Raw genomic sequence first — 22,195 nt, 5'->3', positions numbered from 1 at the left:
GGAACACAAACCAGGTCTGGAAGACCAAGCAAGTAGGCTGAAAACACAGCCGGAGCGTACCAAACACGACCAGCTCCACTGAGCGCTGAGAGTAGAATGACAAGATGGCGGCATATGCGCGCGCATATGGAAGGCAGCCTCCCTTACGGGCTGGCCTGGATACCCTTACGGGTCTCGGTCACTCTTTTTTAGAGGCGTCTTCCTTGTTGCTAAGGGGACGCGTACAGCGGTATCAGCACTGAACTATGGGTTAATTGCTATATGTGAGTTGGGTAAGATATGTAATTTAATCACTTCTGAACAAACCATAAACCAACAGTACAGGTAGCACTCACCACCTAAACCTCAGTCAGACAACAAAAATTTTGAATCTCATCATCAAGTAATTAATATTTTATTTCATCAACTGATCAAGTATTTACAAACTTCTGCACATTCACCTACAATGTCTCGCGTAAAAAAACAACTCCGGCTTGGTTTTGATATATTTGCTGTGAACATGCAGAAGACAAGACTGTCGTGACCATTGCTCTGCGTTCAGATGAGACCCCTGCGTTTCTTGTAGTCTTCCAGGTTAAGTGATCGTCTTGGTGCGCCGTCACGCGGACCACCGGAGGCGGAGTTGGGTACCACCGTGCTTGGAGCTGCGAACAATTAGTGAAAACTAGTATAAATACTTTAAAAGTAACAAGGTCACTCAATAAGGTCCTAAACCCCAGAATACCTAACTTTCGCTACCACAAACTTGATACACAAGAACAAAAGCTTCTGAACCATTTAATTATGTATGGTGTTCGATGAAGCTCTGCCATTCTCATCATTGTCTAGCAAGTTGGGATGATCAAAGAGGAATTTGGCACATGCACCCTTGGGTAGGTGTGGGTGGGTGCACCCACCCAAGCACAGCTTCGGATTGGTTGAAATCTCAAGCAAACAGATCTCAATTTCAACCAATCCCATCTGCCTGGTTTCCACACAGTTGGGCACTTTCTCATGCACACCACCAAAGGGCATGCTTGGAATCTCGCACATGCATTTTTGGGTGGGTGGGGCCCAAGCAAACCTTGATTTCAAACAATCTCGCTTGGATCCACTTAGGATCTGTGCCTCTTGTATAATCTTTCATAACATTAAATGTCCAGTCTCCTGGTTTTAGCTCATGGTCTACCACACATCTGGGTGAGAGAAAAAAACATATCGGTCAATCAGATACAGAATAAGTTATCCATGATATGCAGAGCACCAGACATATTCTACAACGAGTAGTGCCTTTGCATCCTTCATATATGTAATGAATTGCACAGGCATTCTGCACAGATTTACATGCCCTATCAGCATAATCAATCAATCAATCAATGAGGCTTATATCGCGCATATTCCGTGGGTACAGTTCTAGGCGCTCTGCAGTGATGCCGTGTGAGATGAAATTTTATACGGCCAGTAATTGCAGCCATTTCGGCGCATATTTACCTTTCACGGCCTATTATTCCAAGTCACACGGGTATAGGTAGACAATTATTAACTGTGCCTAAGCAATTTTGCCAGGAAAGACCCTTTTGTCAATCGTGGGATCTTTAACGTGCACACCCAATGTAGTGTACACGGGGGGAAGTTCGGACACCGAAGAGAGTCTGCACACAAAGTTGACTGAAATAAATTTCCGCCGAACCTGGGATCGAACTCACGCTGACAGCGGCCAACTGAATACAAATCCAGCGCGCTACCAACTGAGCTATATCCCCGCCCAAATCAAACCATTAGGTTAGCAGGACAACCTGGGACCTTCGTGAGCGCATGTTAACACATTGGAAACTGATCCAACATGAACATGTATTTATCTCAAAAGAAGAGCAACTGCTACCTGAAGGAACATCAAGGTCAATCTTGATGTCAAAGTCATGGACAGCAAAGAGGTCTTCTGAATGGCGATGCTCCCCCCCATCCATTTTGTCTGTGCCCTGGTGGAAAGAAGATAAAACTAAGAACAGTTTCGTAACTAAACAAAATGAACACTTTTTCAAACGAATAATACACACACACTCGCAAAACACAATTACCTTTTTGAGGTCTTTGCACAGTGACCAGTATTATTTTTTACATGTGTATGCATACATTACCGGCACGGGTGGCCTAGTGGTAAGGCGTCCGCCCCGTGATCGGGAGGTCGTGGGTTCGAACCCCGGCCGGGTCATACCTAAGACCTTTAAAATTGGCAATCTAGTGGCTGCTCCGCCTGGCGTCTGGCATTATGGGGTTAGTGCTAGGACTGGTTGGTCCGGTGTCAGAATAATGTGACTGGGTGAGACATGAAGCCTGTGCTGCGACTTCTGTCTTGTATGTGGCGCACGTTATATGTCAAAGCAGCACCGCCCTGATATGGCCCTTGGTGGTCGGCTGGGCGTTAAGCAAACAAACAAACAAACAAAATGCATACATTAAACCCACCTCCGCTGTGCGCTGCTCTTTAAGCAGTCATTTCACCTGATACAGTGGAACCTCTCCATTTAGACCCTCCATTTTAAGACTCCTACTGTAAGACCTCATGTTCTTAGACGTGTGTTTCATAGTGTCACTAAATTTACCTCCATTTTAAGGCTCCCTCTCTTAATTTATCCCGTTTCAGGGGGTCTTAAGAACAGAGGTACCGCCATACTGATTGACATCGTTATCACTAGTGCGCCCATATCCTATACAGCTTTACTGCCATCAAAACATCCACTTCTTTACCTTTTTGTCAGATGCTTGAGAGTCGCCACCTTTAGCACCAGAACCCTCTGCAGCAGACGCTGCATTCTGTGCATTCTCGAGTGCCTGTGATGGACAGAAATGAACGTCATTATTCCTCACGAGAGAGAGACATAAACTCATATTTCTTTTCACAGCAGAAGCTGAAGGTGTCATATTGACCACTCAACACCTCTTCCAACACTGTCCAATCCACCAGAAACTATGAGCAGAAACATGGCCTGCGGACACACCAGTTCAGGAGAAGATCTTCGGCGCCCTGTGGAGTCTTCGCTGTACTGCAAACTTCATCAGAAGTTCCGGAGTCCCTGTCTGAGCGATCGAGAAGAAGAAGATATTGACCACAAGAGAAGTGTCTTTCTTTGAAAGCAAAATGGAGCTAGAAATATCGCTGAAAGTGGAATTACCAAAAAATCTAAATGTCAGTGAAATGAATCATAATATCACTCATAATGTTACCGAAATTAATCAAAAACTTCATACAGTAATGCATATGACTGAATCTATAGACACAAACTCACTCTCAGGAATATAATCAACAAAATGAAAATGACAAATTAAGCATAACATACAATTTATGGCTTTCTGACCCACTTATGTTTGTATATGACTGTGCATTCTTCAACTTTCCCTAGATAAAACCCCTCAAATGTACCTCTGTCAACAGATTAGGGGTTCTTTTTCCCATTATAATTTAACCATGGAGGCATTCTAATAAATCAAAAGGCAATACTGTACCTTTTTCTGAATCTTTGCAATCTCCTCTGCATCACGGCCCTGCAAGAATGAATTACAAAGTAGTTAGTTTGGCAGCTGCAATTTCATGTATTATCTTCAGCTGTTAACTTATAATTATGCTGTATTACCATTTAACAGAAAAACTTAAATTTGCTTTCCACTTTCGTATTAAGACATACTTTGCAAATCTGTTTTTGATTAACTTTTTCAATAATTATTTCATGAATAATTAATTTGCCCAGTTTATCATGACCATAGGCCTGCCAGTGTGATCCCCTGTGAGCAACAAGAAGATAAGAAAAAACACGAAAGCAACCCCACTCTGACCTTGAAATTTAACAAGGGTCAACCAGACTTGGTTCATGTCTGGAGGTCATCAAACAAAAAGTGTGTAAAGTTTCAAAGTTCTACCATCATAAACATCTGTGAACACCTCATGAGTAAGTTTTCTGTTCACAGATGGACAGACGCCCATCCGCTCTTCCATACAGACAAACACTGCTCATTACTAAGACTTACTGATTTTTCAGGCGAGTCCAACATGAAGATTTACGTAACAACTTGCTTATTACTTGGTAATTGTTGCTGGATTTCTAAGTAACATGACAATCAGGAAAACGGCATACCTTTGTGATGAGAGTGGGCCTGCACTGACGACGTGTGAAAGGGTCAGACACTGCCACCCTCATATCTGCCACCTCTTGTTTGAAGGCGCTCTCCGCGTCCACAATGTTCTGAAGGCGATTCCTTTGATTGATGTAGCTGGGAAAGGTGAGAAAAAAAAGAAGAGGAAATTTACAATTTTGAGGAGTAAGGTTCACTCATGGAATACAGGGGAACCCCCTTTTAAGACCTTTAAAAATCTGAGGAAATCAGGTCTTCATAGGGAGGTAAGACCTTTAAAAATCTGAGGAAATCAGGTCTTCATAGGGAGGTAGTCTTAAAATGGAGGTACATTTACAGAGGCTCATAAAGAACAAAATAGCTGAGAAAGCTTTCTTTATTTCTTTATTTGGTGTTTAACGTCGTTTTCAACCACGAAGGTTATATCGCGACGGGGGAAGGGGGGAGATGGGATAGAGCCACTTGTTAATTGTTTCTTGTTCACAAAAGCACTAATCAAAAAATTGCTCCAGGGGCTTTCAACGTAGTACAATATATGACCTTACTGGGAGAATGCAAGTTTCCAGTACAAAGGACTTAAGCATTTCTTACATACTGCTTGACTAAAATCTTTACAAACATTGACTATATTCTATACAAGAAACACTTAACAAGGGTAAAAGGAGAAACAGAATCCGTTAGTCGCCTCTTACGACATGCTGGGGAGCATCGGGTAAATTCTTCCCCCTAACCCGCGGGGGGTATCTGAGAAAGCAATGTCCTTAGAAAGTGGGAAGTCTTAAATTGGGGGGTCTTAAAAAAGGGGGGGGGGGGGGGGGTGTTACACTGTATCAGAGTTGGTGACATAATCTGACTATTGTCTTTAACTTTCATACCACTCCTCTGTTGATCCCGAAAGACATTGTTATATGATGTACGAACCAGTAGGACTGACTGGTTGATTTTCTTCCCAATATTTGTACAACTTAGCACGTAGTACATGGAAAATATCAGGTTAACCTGAAGAGTGAATAATACCAATTTGTTAGGTCTTGCATACTGATTATTAGTATACAGAACTGATCTATATACAGCGCCAAACCCCAGACGACCCCCAATTTAAGACTTCCCCTCTTTTAAGAACTTGCTTTTCCTAATCCTATTCTCTGTAAGTTGATTTCCATTTTAAGACGCCTCCCTTTTTAAGACCAGATTTTCTGAGATTCTTGGAAGTCTCAAATGGGGGTTTCCATTGTATTGCAGAACTTGTACCCCTCAGCTGGTTCATGACTTCACATAAAGCATACTTTCTTGCACAAAAAGGGTGAACAAAACCAAACTCTATTCCTCTCCATTGTATTGCAGAACTTGTACCCCTCAGCTGGTTCATGACTTCACATAAAGCATACTTTCTTGCACAAAAAGGGTGAACAAAACCAAACTCTATTCCTCTAAGTGTAAGGACTGACCTGATGGAGCTTATGGTGTTGCTGCGTTTTCGGTCCAGTTCTGTCGCTCTCTCCTCCAGTTCTTCCAGTTCTTGGATCACTTTGGACAATTTCTCGTGATCTCCTGACACCTCTGCTTCTTCCTGTACACAAAAAAATATAATAAATGATTGAATAAATACAATTATTCATTGTATGCAAAATGAACCTATGGTGCATACTGACACATCAAAGAAATGACATTCAAAATTAAATTAAAACTAAACTAAATTAAGAGTAATCTACTCCCAACGAATGGAGTATGGCTGTCATGATAACTGGTAACAAAACAATCATTCAAATGTCCACTCATAAGAAATTCGAATGCATGATGGGGGTTGCAGTTCACAAAAAGCAAAACAAGAACAAGAGTAAACTAATGGAAGTCATGGCTGCTTGCATTAAAACTTTAAAATCGCACCTGCTTGCTCAAGACGATGATCAAATGCAACAGCTTACCTTGCTTTTTAGCAGGTGGGTTTTCTTCATGGCATAGTTGTGTGGGTTTTTCTTGAACTTTTGTTTCTCTGCAACAATCTGCAGAAGAAAGACAATACAGGCTTAATCACTCACAAATTATAGGAATCAAGTACCTATCCACATGTGCATTCTTTCTGGAAAAGTTTATTTCCGAAAAACAACATAAATTAAAATGTCTAGTATGAATCGAAGACGAAGCAAGCATTTCCAAAGGTCTGCAAATTTTAGTCTTTTCTGTTGTACTGGAGAGCAGAGGAACTAAACTGATTCTTATCTTCAGAGTAATAAAACATTCAATCGCATTAACCTTGCACAGCTCACTGGAGTCGCATACATACACAATAACACATGCAATCAACACATAGCTAATTTTGTGAGACATACGCTTTGGTTGTTTACATATCTAATATATATATATATATATATATATACTTGGGTGTTACTGGGAAAAATCAAAAAACCTGAAAGGCAGGGGTCCAAAATGCTCAAGTTTGAAAGAAAGTTTCTGGACACCGACGAAACCAAATCATAATAAGCAAGATGGCGGCAAATCCAAGGGAGCGAACCGAGAAAGCACGCGAACCCGTGTCAAAAGTCGGATCGGAACCGCTGCTCGTTATTTCAACTTAGCGAAACGAAGCTTTTTTTTTTTTTTTTTTTTTTTTTGAAAACCCGGAAAACCGGAATTTCCGGCTTCAGATTTTTTCAAAAACGGGAAATCCGGCAAAAGCCGGAAGAGTAACACCCATGTATATATAAGAGCAGAATAGGAACAAGAGACTGCAGGTGAGAAGAACAAGAACAAGATAACAGTGAAAATGTGACTACACTATCATTGTTATCTTGTTAATATTAGAGCAGTCAAGCTACAATTTTACCATTTCATGCATATTTTGTATTTTACGAACAATAAGTCATCTGATGTATACAGACCTGGGAACCCCTTGTTTTTCACTTGGATTTTTCTCAAACAAACTTGGTGTATTTTCAGAAAAATGAGCGTATTTCACACAGCATTTGAACATCCATGATTCAAACTTGCTTCACACGTATCCGTTGCACCGTTAATTAAGTTTACCAATACAAATGCTTCTTTCAATGTTAGACAAAAACTGTAATCCTGTGTGAAAATACTGGATCAGCTTCGGGATGCCCTTGTGAAGAAAAGTAGTCTGGTAATTTTTCTTGTTGTATTTTTTTCCACTGATCGTATTCTAGACAATCATGCATACAAAATACGGCGAAATCGCCTAGGTTCCCAGGTCTGTATATAGTTTACTAAACATAAAGCAGCCCCTTTCCCGGTCGTCTCCATAGATACAAAACAGAACAAAATGAAACAAAGTTCATGTTAACACAACAAAAGGAAACCATTGTGCAATACCTTGTCAACGTCCACTTCATTCAGCTTATACTGGCCGGTTCCCTTGATTTCGTTGTATTTCTTGTCAACCTCGGGTATGGTGGGAAAATCCATACCATTAGAGGCCATCGTCTCGATCCATTTCTGGAACTCAGTTTCCGTGAAGTCTTGATTGGACACAAACTCCAGCCTGTAGACTCTCTCGGCTGCACCATGCCTAGAACAAGGTATTGAAACATTTCAGCAAGCATGCTATTGTGTGTTTGTTAAAAAAGCAGTGAATATCAAAAAGAAGAAAGAGCATGAAACAGAGAAAAAAACATGATGCAAACAGCCTTTTTTTAACGTACAGCAAATATAAAAAAAGAAGAACGAGAATGAAACGAAGAAGAAACCCATAATCAAAACGGCCTATTTTTCAATGTACACTGTAAAGAAGTGAATCTCAAAAACAAGGATGCTAAAAATACACAGAAAACGAAAAAAGCACTCGGTTGTGTGAGCAGTTAATATAAACATTGTAAAAAAAAAAGAGGCTAAAAATGAAAAGAAAACACACACAGAAACACACCAGTATAATCATTCAGTATGCAATAAATGGGAAGCAAAATCAGTGAAAAATTGCGATAAGACCCCCTTCTGATCCAAAAGACAAAGGTACCGAGATGTCAGCACGTGGAAGGCAAACCTATTTGCTTGAATGAAATTGTAACCATTGTTGCATCGTGTTCAAAATGTACTCACCTTAATCTAAGCCCCTTGTTTGTTCTGGTATTTCCCAGTTGGTAGATTTTGGCGGTCTCCACCACTCCTGCTATTTCTGCTATCTGTAATTTAAAAAAAAAATTGAAACGTTGGTGTTCCCGATAAGCTTACAGCCAGGTAAAACAGAACCGTCTCGCATCCTCAGTGAAAAAATACCCGAGGCTGCAGTCAAAACTTTGTTGGAAAATGTCCCAAAACACTAATCAATCCACCATACAACAAAATCTATGTATCACGCAATAGAAATCTCTTTAAATACACCCTCTACCCACAATCACTTACCCTATACACTGCCCTCCCTTCATGGTTTCCAATGCCTATCCGGACGTAGCATCCTTCAACCACTTTGTTGAAGAAGGGCATGTGACACCACCTGGTCAGAAACACAAACACTTCTTGTTACATCAGTTATATTTTCATTTCATTTACTTATCCCAATGCTGGAGAATTTGGGTAGCTTCCTCCCAGTGGATAGCTAGCAGCAACAAAGTCGCGCTTACCAGGTGTGTGTGTGTTCACCACCTGCACTTTTGGCAGAATGACCGAGGTCTTTAACGTGCGACTGTGGTGACACAGGGGTGGGACATGGATACCGTGTTTGAGTCTGCTCATACAGTTGACCTGTGTCCATCCCGGCCTGGATTTGAACCTGTGACCCTAGGATCACTGGTTCAGTGCTCTACCAACTGAGCTACCCGGCAGTTTCTTCAAACAAAAAGACAATGAATGTACTCTGGCACATGTGTGAGTTCATATTGGGCCTTCTTGTGAAACGAAACACCATTCCGATCACAGAGAAGAACATGGTATAAGGCAGCAGATGACACAGCTGTGTTTAAATGAAAAATCAAATGAATAAATCTAATGTGACAGGGGAGGCTACTGCTCCTTTCACAGCAGACTCTGCACCCGAGTTGTTGGCCTTAAGTCAACACCAGTGGATTGTGGAATTCTGTTTGTGATGGGGTCTGGTGGTTTCCGATTGTCTGTATGTTCATGGAAACCTTCGGGTTTGCATAACAGTTTTTATAGGGCTAAGAAATTAGCCCTAACATTTTCAATCCTGTTTGATTGCACTTCGCCTCCCAAGGTGATCGTAGTGTTACGGCACTCTGTTACACTAAAACAAACGTTCCTTTCCCTAAATGTTTTCATGGAGAAGCCCCCACAGGAAAACAAATTTGACATATTTACATTGTGCTGTCTTTGTCTTGGTAATTAAAGATCTCTTTTATTTTGTAACATTAAATAAACAAGAGAACAGAAGACATTCAATGCAGGCAAGAATTTTTGAGTCACTTGAGAAAAAGTGACTCTATGTAATCGGTCAGTGTTAGTCTGTCCGGCCGGCCGTCCGGCCGTCCGTAGACACCACCTTAACGTTGGACTTTTCTCGGAAACTATCAAAGCGATCGGGCTCATATTTTGTTTAGTCGTGACCTCCAATGACCTCTACACTTTAACGATGGTTTCGTTGACCTTTGACCTTTTTCAAGGTCACAGGTCAGCGTCAAAGGAAAAATTAGACATTTTATATCTTTTCTCGGAAACTATCAAAGCGATCGGGCTCATATTTTGTTTAGTCGTGACCTCCAATGACCTCTACACTTTAACGATGGTTTCGTTGACCTTTGACCTTTTTCAAGGTCACAGGTCAGCGTCAAAGGAAAAATTAGACATTTTATATCTTTGACAAAGTTCATCGGATGTGATTGAAACTTTGTAGGATTATTCTTTACATCAAAGTATTTACATCTGTAGCCTTTTACGAACGTTATCAGAAAAACAAGGGAGATAACTAGCCTTTTCTGTTCGGCAACACACAACTTAACGTTGGGCTTTTCTCGGAAACTATAAAAGTGACCGGGCTCAAATTTTATGTGAACGTGACTCATTGTGTTGTGAATAGCAATTTCTTCCTGTCCATCTGATGCCTCATATAATATTCAGAACTGCGAAAGTGACTCGATCGAGCGTTTGCTCTTCTTGTTATTCTTTTTATTCAAACCAGCTTCCTGGAAATTATGGAATCATGAGTTTAATTGTAACAAAGCAGACACACACACATACAGGTACACAAGCACACACATGCAAAACAGTGACAGACAAAATATATATATGAGTTGTTCTTTGCTAATGGTGACTGCGGTGGGTGACATCAAGTAAAATCAATTTTTTAAATTACGGGGAATGATGGTGACAAAATAAGATAATTACTGCATTCTACTGATGTAGCAGTATCAACAAAATCACCATGAAGGAAAATAATATGACAGAAGTAGCACTTATTCCTGCTTGTTTTCGTTTTTTGTTCACAAAATGGCGGCCAAAACGTGGAATGACAGACCCCTGCCATGTTCACAACACATTTCAAACCGACAGCTGCTCTAGAAAGAATAACTGTTATCATTCAACGATAACTTATACTTGGATTAAACTGCACAAAATCTTATTTGGACAACTGACCCTCTCCTGCTCGCGTGCTGCGTCCGATAAAAAACTGGTAACTTTCGAACGCGCGTCGTCACAAATCCGATCCACTGAAGAAAGACAATTTGCCGGCCTGAGCGCCAGGAAGGCAAACACACATTTTTATTTTCAAATCATGGCATCATTATCGATAGATGAAGATATTTGGTCGCGTGAATATACATCCCTGTACCTCGCAACGGTGACTTTCGTATCTGCCGTCACAAACGTTCGCCAGGTTACCCCGATTTTCATTTCTTCGCTCGCGCAGTTGAGCATGGATTGTTCTCGTGCGGCCTCAGTCCGGAAGACGGCAGGGTAAACACACAAATAGTGATGATGTCCCAAGTTTTGTGTACTACATAGAAAAGTTTGTGTACGGCAAAATTGATGACGTGTCACAGAAGCGAGGTAACTCCGTTCGCAGGTTACTTTCGCGCGAAATGTCTCTGTGCCACCGCGGTTTCGTCCTGAAAATCAACCGTATTGATTTTGCGAAAACTGAAAGTTCAGGTAAGTTGCACAAGTTTCCTTAATGCTTACTTCGTAAAATTATTGATGTTAAAGTTGATAGTATAGTTATTTTAGAGCACAGGACTTAAAAATTATCGGGAGCTATGCAGCGACCGGCCATTCTCGAATGGTTTCATTCGTACGCAGGTGACCACAGATAATAGTTCTGCGAAGTTTAGGTGGCACTCTTCGCTGTTTTTTGGCAAGACAGTTGCAGAACTGTTTGTGTTGGTATTGTCTCCTTTATAACATTCATTTGTAGCATAATTTGATTGATTGCACCAGTACAGCGTAATACATGCACAAGTATTGGCAATTTGGTGTCGCGTGATTTGCAGGTTACCTCTTTCTGTTTTGATACATTTGAGCAGTAGTTTGCATTTGATTCTAATAATCTGTAGGTATTCCAAGTTACACCCTTTTAAACAATAACTGACCAAAATATCCCTGCCCTGCTGTAAGCAGTTGTGTTGCCACAAAAAGATCAAACTACAAGGTAACCTGCAAACGGTGTCACAAAATTACTGAACCTAACAACACTAAACTGTACATCAAAAATTCTTCAATACATGACAAACTAACAGCAAACACTCTGTTTTCATGGAGTTTACTCAAATTGTTTCACAGAATTAGTTTATAGATATGCTGTGTAAATTTGGTGTCACAAAGTACTGCAGGTTACTCCATTGTGACCCCCACCAGTCAGTCTGCTTTTTTGTCCGAACCATAAAAGTTCCTGACATTTTCTTTTTAGACTCAAATAATACAAGGGCTCCACTTGACAGGAATAGTATTTTCCAGGTTGTAGCTGCATTTTGAAAATTTCAGTAAGTTTCCACTGTTTTGTCACCAATAGCAAAGAACAACTCATATATATATACGACGTCTGTCTGTCTGTCTGTCTGTCTGTCTGTCTGTTATGCACGGCCAAAGTTCTCGATGGATCTGCTTCAAATTTGGTGGGCATATTCAGGTAGACCCCAGACACAACCTGGTCGATGAGAATTTTCAACACGTGCTCTCAGCGCTGAACCGATTTTGGTTTTTCTGTCCATCTTCCCAGATCCATTCCCAGTAACTCTTCCTTATCTTCTCCAGTGTTTTGCGTTTATCTCCCTTCCTTCGTGTGGCGTCAATCCATATTCCCGTTACTATTTTTAGAAGGTCACTGTCCAAGCCGGGTATTCCTCTAATTCGCCGGGTACCCGGCAAAGCCGGGTATTCGGCTCTACTTCTTCCCGACGAAGCCGGTACCCGGCGAAGCGGGTAATCATCTAATAATTAATATGTGTTTCAGTTACCTTTCCAACTTGTGCCTGGACAGGCGGACTTTGTTCAACTCCTCTTTGGCTACGACATACTGAACTCTCTTTCTTGACCTTGCAGTTGTGCTGAAATTGAGAAGAAAATGGCATCATAATATATTAAGAATCAAGCTGTACAAAGAAAAACATAAACAAAGGCCTGAAACTGTGAAAGTATTGTCATATTCGCATGAAGCCACTACCAGCAATTCTGAGACACTTTGAGTCATTCAGTATAGTGCTTCTCTTGATGGTATGCATTGTGCTCCAAGTTATCTCCTTAACATTTACACAACTGTTGTTGCGGACTGCATTAGCCCCCCCCCCCCCCCCTCTCCCCCCCCTCACACACACACACACACACACACAGCTCAAGGAGTTGAGCTGCAAAATGTATTCACACACGCACGCACGCACACACACACAAACACGCTAGCTATCCAGGCAAAAACTCACTCATCATCATCGTTGTCATCAGAGCTTGACGACGATCCTCTGCTGGCTTCAGACTCCGCGTCTGATTGGTCAGAGCGGTTTTCTTTCTCGTCTGATCTTTTGCGATCGTCGCGGACACTCCTTGCGTCGTCACTGTCACTGCCCCCGTCGGACTCCTCGTCATCACTGTAGATGTCACTTGCCTTCAGCTTCTTCTTCTCCTGTTCTAACTTCTTCATCTCATCCGCTAAAGAAAACACCAAAGTATTATCTTAGGTGTTGTGAACGATTAGAACTTTCACAAAAACGTCACTGTCTGTGACAGTCAACAATAGTGTTCTTATAAAACAGGCATTCTAGGGTGCAAGTGAGGAGTTTCATAGAAAATTCTGAAGGGGGCCCCTGGTAAGCACAGTGGGTAATGGGGATCTGAGGATAAAAAAAAACACCCCAAAAAACGACCCAGATCAAATGTTATTTGTCAACCTTTCTTGAGACAATGAGTTAATATTGCACTATACATTCACAGAGCTACTTTAGTTAATTGTCATACTGCAATACACACTACTGTGTGCACTGTTTAGCATAAGTGCTCCACTTTTAGGCGCCTGTCTGATATTTTTTTTAACATCAAGCAATGTTTGTTTGTGTGTGTGTGTGTGTATGTGCAAAATTTTGCTTTTGTAGAAATGTGCAAATGAGCATGTAAAAAACCCACCAACAACCTAAAACAAGAGGCGAAGCCTTCAAGGCTCACGTAAGAAATCGACAAACAGTAACACAAACTCAATCACTCCGTCACACATACACACACACACACACACACACACACAGTAAGCATAGGTGAAACTGTGCAAGAAAGCGAGACACTAGATCTGCTAACTAGTCTCGGCCCGCTCACAATAACAATAACCGAGACTTTCAGTAATTCCTTCGCGTGACGTCTAACCCTCTTACGTCATAATGTGACGTCTTCAAATGTTAAAGTTTCTATCACAAACGTCAAACACTTTTGACCAAGACGTAATCTTCTTATGCGAGCTTTATCCATAGACTCGGAAATGTTAAAGTTTCTATCACACACACACACACACACGCACGCACGCACGCACAGACAGACAAAAGTTAGCATCGCATAGGCTACACTTACGTGAGCCAAAAACCGTCCTGCACAGAATATATAAAAATGATGACTACCTCCCTTTGATTTTACCAGATCTTTGGAGACCTGTCTTCAAAGGGGGGGTTCAATTGTGTCCCAAAACAACACACAATCACACAGAAAAGCACAAAAAAGATGAGAAAAAAAAACCCAACCCATTTTCTTCAGCTTCTCCTCTCGCTTGGCTTTCAGATCTTGGAAGGCAGACGTTTTCTTGCTGTCTTTCCTGTCTTCGATGTTCTTCCGCCGTTCTTTGCTTCGCTCAGAGACAGTGGGAAGTGACATGTCGTCTGACACAGGCTTTGGCGTTTGTGACTGAGGTGGGGGTGGGGCTGCTGCCGCTGGCTTGGCCTTACGCTGTTCTCGTTTGGCCTTCTTCAGCTTCTTTTCAATTTCAAACCTGCAATGTGATTTTACATTTTCAGCTGCACAAATTTTAAGCTCTGTAGTCACATACACAGACACAAACATGCTGACACAGGCATACACACACAGCGCCATCTACTTTGGAGCTACGTCAAAAGTAACCAGAAGTCTAGCTCCCACAGAAGGCAAGTAACTAAAAAGCAATATAAAATAAAGCATTTCTACCTCAACTTGCATGGTACAAATAAAGTGTGGACACACACACACGCTTGCAACCATGCACCTAAAAAAAATATCATTTTTGCTAATCTTTCCGTTATACACAGCCATTAGTAATATTCAAAGAAAAAGCAGCCACTAAAACAATCACTCTTTTGAACAACAAACACTGACCTCGTTTTCAGCACCTGTCGACGTTCCATACGGTTGAAGAGTTCCTGCTCCCGCTCTTTTTCTGTCATCTGCTCCAATCGAGCCTTATCCTCTTCGTCTCCAATCAGATTTTCGTCAAATCCGTCATAGAACTTCTCATCTTCCGACTCCCCACCACTTCCTGAGTCTGAGACTTCACCTGAAAGTAAACAACTTGGGTGTGCTACACAGTCCTTTATCTCTCATAAATTCATCATGCTATTCTTACTAACTAACCTTTGACTGGCTTTTTACACCCCCGGTATAGGGGTGTGTATAGGATTCGGTCGATGTGTTTGTTTGTGTGTTTGTGTTCGCATATAGATCTCAAGAATGAACGGACCGATCGTCACCAAACTTGGTGAACAGGTTCTATACATTCCTGAGACGGTCCTTACAAAAATTGGGACCAGTCAAACACACGGTTAGGGAGTTATTGGTGGATTAAGATTCTACAAGGACTTATAGAGGGACATATTAATGGTCAAAGGGAAATAACCTTCTCAGTTGGTGGCAGTGAGAATGGTAAGGACGGGGGTGTTTTTCCTACCTCGGAGGAATTTCTTGTTAAGTTAGTTCTTAATTTGCTTTACCTGTGAATAGCAATCCTGAACAACCTTTGAAGAACAATTTTGACCTAAGTTTTTACATGAGTTCCTTTGACTTGTCGATGGACCAGTAACAACAATTTAGAAAAAAGCAATGAAAATCAACACACAATGATGAATGTAATGCATAATCATACCTTCTTCTGGTTCAGACGCACTAGCTTTCTCGCTGTCAGAAGAAGCAACTGTTGACGATCTCCGAGCTACTTTCTTTGGCGTCGTTTTCTTCTTCTTTGCCGACCCTTTCTTTCCATTAGCAGTCCACTAAAAAAGAAAAAACCCAGCACCATTCATAAAGCATCTGACAGTATTACTAGTAATAAATAGTATCAACAATCAATTCTCTCTCTCTCTCTCTCTGTTTTTCCGTCTTTCAATATATCTGTCACGTGCGAACACACACACACACTTACCACGAACACATATACATGAACAAATGCACACGCACTCGACACACCATCTCTCTCTCTCTCTCTCTCTCTCTCTGAGTCTCTCTCTCTCTGAGTCTCTCTCTCTCTCTGAGTCTCTCTCTGAGTCTCTCTCTCTCTCTCTCTCTCTCTCTCTCTCTCTCTCTCTCTCTCTCTCTCTCTCTCTCTCTCTCTCTCTCTCTCTCTCTCTCTCTCTCTCCCTCCCCTATGGTTCAGAGCTATGGGGATATGGAAAGTATGACTCTGTGGAAAGGGTCCACCTGTTTGCGTGTAAAAAGTTTCTGAAAGTGACAATTCGAACTCCAAACAACATTGTGTACAGTGAATTGGGAAGACATCCGCTGTATATTAACTCTGCAGTCAGATGTGTGAAATACTGGTTTACACTGCTGAAGCAACCTGATTCAAGATATTCCAAGATTGCATATAAAGCTTTATGTAATTTGGCATCGAAGGGCCACACAAATTGGGTCTCACATGTGCAGAGTCTTTTATGTTGTAATGGTTTTGCTGCTGTGTGGATGTACGGAATGGTTGGGAATGAGAAGTGTTTGTTACAAGAGTTTAAAAGACGATTACAAGAATGGTTCTCCTTTTTAGAATGCAGTGAACGTTTCGACATTAATAATTGTTACAAAAAATGCTTGGAAAACTCAAAAAGAGAAATACATTGAATTAATCGAAGATATTAAGTACAGAGTTGCTCTTACTCGTTTCCGCGCAGGAGTATCCGAAATCAACGCTCACAAGTTTCGGTACGCACCAAACCAAACGACAAGAAACTGTCTTCTCTGTACAGCTGATAAAGAAGATGAACACCATGTTGTATTTTTATGTCCTTTTTATCAAGACCTTCGAGCAAAGTATTTGAAAATCTCGAACTCTAAGACGCTGCAACAACAACTTGTGTATTTCTGTGGCAGTAATGAGGATAATGTGATGAACAGCTTCAGCAGATTTCTGTTCTTCATGTTACAGAAGAGACAAACCCTTATAAATCAGGTTCAGTGACATGTCATCAGGGTCTTAATGTATTTGTTGAATTTTATGCGTGACTATAATTTATAACTGTGCAGATACTATTGCTGTTATTTTAACCACTAGTGTAAGGGGCTGTGGCCTTAGACAATTAAAGATTTGTTCTTGTTCTTGTTCTCGTTCTCCCTCTCTTCATTTTATTTGTATAAAATATTATGAAATATTTTGAAAGAAAAGGGTTGAAGTTATCACTTGTTCGCCATGTCTTGTTATCAGAATGTGTATTTATTATCAGTTTTAGAACGTGTCCATAAGCAGTCTGCTTGTTAACATTCTGAATGTTGTTACTGTTTAAAACGTGTATACAAGAAAAATTGATAAAAACATGCTTAAACCAACTATCAATTCAACTTCAAGTAAGTGTTTTCGGTTAAAACTAATAAAGTATTGTAATTCAATCAAGTTTGTGTTTTAATGAAACAGATCCTGTGATTGGTCAGAATGCCCCAACTCATTAAAAATTACCGGTCATTAATTGTCGATAACCACTCGCTAAAAAATCCATTAACAACCTGCTGGCGAGGCGCATTGATACAGCCTCAACTAGTCTCGGTTAGCTTTGAGGGTCATTTTACAAGTAGGAAATATGAAGGCCAATGAAACACCGAGACCATAAGGTATGCGAAGTGATGACGTCGAATACGTGACGTAAGTTGATGCATGAATTCTTCCGGACTACGTCAGTCAATTCCAAAGATCGCTTTTGTGATGAAAAGAATTTGTTTTAGAGTTTGCTGTCCAGAAACCCGTCAAAAAAGAAGGGAAAATGTGTGTGAAAGAAAACAAAACAGGAGCAGAGTGATAGGATAGGAATACAGAGACATATTTCTTGGGACTTGACCCTTGCAGGTAGGTGGACTGAAAGTAGTGTGTGAACAGAACAGAACCAATTCTGTCTGTTTACAACCGCATGAAAGCAGGAAAGAGATCGTCGTCAGATTGAATTACAATAACATTAACATGCTTCCATTTGAAACTTCTTGGTCTTCATCGGGGATTGACGCCCTCCAAAAGTCTAATTGAAGCCCTCCGTCGCGAAATTAGACTGGAGATTACTAGATGTAAAAAATAAAAAAAATCTCCTGTTCGCAGGAGGATGCGTTAGGTACTTCAAATCATAAATACATTTTAGAACATCTGAAGTAGATTCTGACGTTAATAGATCAGTGCAGACTTACGTCATCATCACTGTTGGACGTGTCAGAATCAGAATCGCTGGGAACTGTTGTTTTGTTCTGTGCCTCTGGCTGGGATTCAGACTTGTCTGATCCTGTACTTGTAGTCCGGCGTCGTTTGGCCATGGCCCGGAAGCCCTGATTCACAAACAAATGACATGTATTGATGATATATAAATTACTTACAAAACTTTTACAAGTTCACTGAACCCAATCCTGCCCAGAGTGCTAAATAAAGAACCCATTAAGCAGATCCCGGAACGCCTGGAAACATCTGCTATAATATATCGTCGTCATGGCTTTTTTTATATTTCAAAAAGGGGACACCAAGGGCTATCTTTGTGGATTACAACTTATATCAGTTAAGCTATGTGGTCTTAATCATGATCGGGTGAAGGTAATATGTATAACCATAATACACTGCTTAATTTTACCCACCCGTACTCCCGAATTATATTAAAACAAGAGGCGAAGCCTTCAAGGCTCACGTAAGAAATCGACAAACAGTAACACAAACTCAATCACTCCGTTACACACACACACACACACACACACACACACACACACACACACACACACACACAGTAAGCATATTAGGTGAAACTGTGCAAGAAAGCGAGACCCTGGATCTGCCAAGTAGTCTCGGCCCGCTCACAATAACAATGACCGAGACTTTCAGTAATTCCTTTGCGTGACGTCTAACCCTCTTACGTCATAATGTGACGTCTTCAAATAGTTTCTATCACACACGTCAAACACTTTTGACCGAGACGTAATCTTCTTATGCGAGCTTTATCCATAGACTCGGAAATGTTAAAGTTTCTATCACACACACACACACACACGCACGCACGCACGCACGCACGCACGCACAGACAGACAAAGTTTATCATCGCATAGGCTACACTTACGTGAGCCAAAAATGGAGAATAGCAATGCTGATTCTACTTCTTCTGATATTTAATACAATGTTAGTTATAGACCTCATTATGGCTACTAGTACTACTAGTACTTGTCAGATCGCAGACTTTATTATGACACTTTCTCTAATGAAAACAAATTGAACAACCTTGAGATTTGACTAGCTGCCCTAGTTAGCTTCCATAACAGCATAAGCAACCAGCTAGTATTCAATTGAACCTTTTTAATTAGAAAACAATCTGTCTGCTCACTCTTACTCTTAGTATGGTATAATAATAATCTTGTATAAACTACAGTATTCATACAAGAAGTAGAACCATGTCTAGATAGTGACTTTTTCCCCATTCATGTTATTGGTAAATTGAGAGAAATCAGGATATTGTATACTTTGAACATGTGATCATAAGTTAAATGTATGGGGTGCTCCTTATCAAGAACAGCGAAAGAGACATCACTCTTTAAGTCTTAATGAACGAATATTAATGGAATACAGCTTTTTGACTGCAGGGATCTTGTTTAGCATCTGTAAAAATGAAATGCCATAACTTTAATTTCCAAGTGCCGAAACCTTAATTTGAGATCTTTTGCACATCCTTTTCACAGTGAGGGGGAAAATGACACCAAGGACTACCTCAGACTCCCCCAAAAATTGTATTTTAGATACAAAAATGTTTTAGCCATTTCATAAATTGTGTGGAATAAAATATAATCTTTAAATGCATCCCCGATATATATATATAGGCCTATATTTGTCCCACCGGTTATGATTGGGGCTATTTGTATTAGAAGTGTTTAGTAAGGTAGGGTTATGAGTGTGTTGTCCATCAAAAACGATCACTTCTTCGAGGCACTCGCAACATTGCTGGGCAAGAATTCAGTCTCTTCATGTTGGTTTATTACGTAGTAATTAGTTTAGTACTATTACTCAATTTACTGACTCAAAATTAATGGTGAAACTGAGTCATTTGCTAAGGTATTTTTCAAAGGAGACACAGGGCCTTATTTGTTACGGTGAAGTGTCAGTCCGAATCACATTACAGAAATGTACAACCATGTGCCATTAATCTGACGCAGCATTTAGTATGTGTTTGAATGTTTCCAGTACAGAACTGTAGGGCATAACATAATGAAGAGCACTTGTGAAGTTGTGTGTGGTGCGAGGAAGCTAATACAAACTGGGCTATTTATCAAATGTTGTAGTAATTTCACGTACTTCTTCTATATCTTCTCCGCTATCACTTCCATCGCTGTCTGATTCGATCAGAGGGGCGCTTTTTCTTCGTTTTGACATCTTTTCTGTTGGTTTCTGCCTTCCTTCTCTCCGAAGAATTTGACAGAAACGAAATAAGCATAAAGCAGCCCCACAATGCCCTTCTCTGCCAAGTTCGATAACTCACACGACGGGTCTGACTAAATGCTACGCGACCGCACGCGGACGCACGCGGCCTTGCACTACCTTGCGCTACCAAACTAAAGCATGTGCATGTACTATTTTATATATATATATATATATATATATATATAGTATCTTCACAACATTATCTGACTTTATACCAAGTTTTAAGTCACATAAAAAGGGAGTTATGATGTATTTTGCGACGAGCTATCGAGCGAAAGTGAAAGCATCGCGGTTCAGCGTCCGACCATGTTCGCATTGATCTACGAACGCAGGCTCAACCTCAAAATAAAGAATACTCATGTAATTTTTTTTATATATATAGAATCTTCACAACATTATCATACTTTGTATCGAGTTTTAAGTCACAGAAAATAAAGAGGAAGTTATGATGCATTTTCGAAGAGCTAGTGAGCGAAAGTGCAAGCATCGGATATCTGCGTCCGACCATGTTCGCATTGTTTTTAGAATCGCAGGCACGACCATAAATTAAAGTACGGTTGTTTAATATTCTTATATATCTAGTATCTTCAGGACATCGTCTGCCTTTACACCGAGTTTTAAGTCACAGAAATAAAAAAAAATAAGGGAGTTATGATGCATTTTGGAAGACTCTAGCGAGGAGGATGATAATGATGATGAAAATCATTATGATAATGATGATGATGACCGTCTCATGCAGTGATGATAATGATGATGATGATCGAAGGAATGGAGCAAAAGAGAGCGATAACTAGAAAAATGAACATCAGCATGTACAACAACAACAACAACAACAACAACAACAACAACAACTTGACAACCGACTGACACTGCAACCGTGAACACTGACTGAACAACACGGTCTGCGTGTCAGTGTGAGTGTTTGTTTGTGTATTGACTCAGTGGTTTGTGACGGTGTGTGTGTGTGTGTGTGTGTGTGTGCGTGCGTGTGCGGGCCGGCCTGGTGTGTAAAAGTGTGTGCCCGGTGTGTCAGAGTGTGTGTGTGTGCCGTGTCAGTGTGGTGTGTGTGTGCCGCCAGTCAGGTGTGTGTGTGTGTGTGTGTGTGTGTGTGTGTCAGTGCCCGGAATGTTCATGCAATATTCGTATAGATCTAGTATATCTATAACATTACCTGAAGTTTTGTATCGACTTTTAAGTCATAGAAATAACAAGTCGCGTAAGGAGAAATTACTACATTTAGTCAAGCTGTGGAACTCATAGAATGACTAAACTGAACGAACGCACTAGTTTTTTCACAATGACCGTAGTCCGCCGCTCGTGCAAAACGCAGTGAAATTAACGACTCGAGTCTGTTTAGCGCGGTAGTGGTTGCGCTGTGTTGCATAACACGCTTTTCTGTACCTCTCTTCGTTTTAACTTTCAGAGCGTGTTTTTAATCCAAACATATAATATCTATATGTTTTTGGAATCAGGAACCGACAAGGAATAATATGTGTGTGTGTGTGTGTGTGTGTGTGTGTGTGTGTGTGTGTGTGTGTGTGTGTGTGTAGAGCGATTCAGACTAAACTACTGGACCGATCTTTATGAAATTTGACATGAGAGTTCCTGGGTATGAAATCCCCGAAGGTTTTTTTCATTTTTTTGATAAATGTCTTTGATGACGTCATATCCGGCTTTTCGTGAAAGTTGAGGCGGCACTGTCACGCCCTCATTTTTCAACAAAATTGGTTGAAATTTTGGTCAAGTAATCTTCGACGAAGCCCGGACTTCGGTATTGCATTTCAGCTTGATGGCTTAAAAATTAATTAATGACTTTGGTCATTAAAAATCTGAAAATTGTAAAAA

At 40.7% G+C, this 22,195-nt stretch overlaps 1 protein-coding gene across 1 annotated transcript; it reads right to left on the bottom strand.

Moving 5' to 3' along the window:
* Nucleotides 1–378: 378 nt before the first annotated feature.
* LOC138952883 (RNA polymerase-associated protein RTF1 homolog) lies at nucleotides 379–20,384 on the bottom strand. The gene is made up of 17 exons (XM_070324633.1): nucleotides 20,225–20,384; nucleotides 18,094–18,228; nucleotides 15,587–15,713; nucleotides 14,824–15,001; nucleotides 14,220–14,464; nucleotides 12,924–13,149; nucleotides 12,465–12,554; nucleotides 8,464–8,554; nucleotides 8,161–8,243; nucleotides 7,438–7,633; nucleotides 6,033–6,110; nucleotides 5,556–5,677; nucleotides 4,110–4,245; nucleotides 3,484–3,522; nucleotides 2,728–2,811; nucleotides 1,862–1,958; nucleotides 379–644 (listed from the first exon to the last, which is right to left on the bottom strand). Exons 1-17 carry the CDS (start codon nucleotides 20,300–20,302, stop codon nucleotides 538–540), a joined length of 2,112 nt encoding a protein of 703 aa, XP_070180734.1. The 5' UTR covers nucleotides 20,303–20,384; the 3' UTR covers nucleotides 379–537.
* Between the last annotated feature and the right edge of the window lie 1,811 nt (nucleotides 20,385–22,195).

This window comes from Littorina saxatilis, linkage group LG17, assembly GCF_037325665.1.
Source record: "Littorina saxatilis isolate snail1 linkage group LG17, US_GU_Lsax_2.0, whole genome shotgun sequence".
NCBI classification, from domain to species: domain Eukaryota; kingdom Metazoa; phylum Mollusca; class Gastropoda; order Littorinimorpha; family Littorinidae; genus Littorina; species Littorina saxatilis.
The sequence above is the reverse complement of the archived record's forward strand: the minus strand, read 5'-3'. Positions and strand labels throughout refer to the sequence as shown.

What these genes read in the sequence shown, in the direction of transcription:
- LOC138952883 (XM_070324633.1), bottom strand. Translation starts at nt 20,302, where the DNA reads ATGTCAAAACGAAGAAAAAGCGCCCCTCTGATCGAATCAGACAGCGAT. An exon ending in CGACAGGTGCTGAAAACGAG is followed by an intron (nt 14,465 to 14,823) that starts GTCAGTGTTTGT and finishes ATCACATTGCAG; the next exon opens with GTTTGAAATTGAAAAGAAGC. An exon ending in GGAGAAGCTGAAGAAAATGG is followed by an intron (nt 13,150 to 14,219) that starts GTTGGGTTTTTT and finishes TGTTTTCTTTAG; the next exon opens with CGGATGAGATGAAGAAGTTA.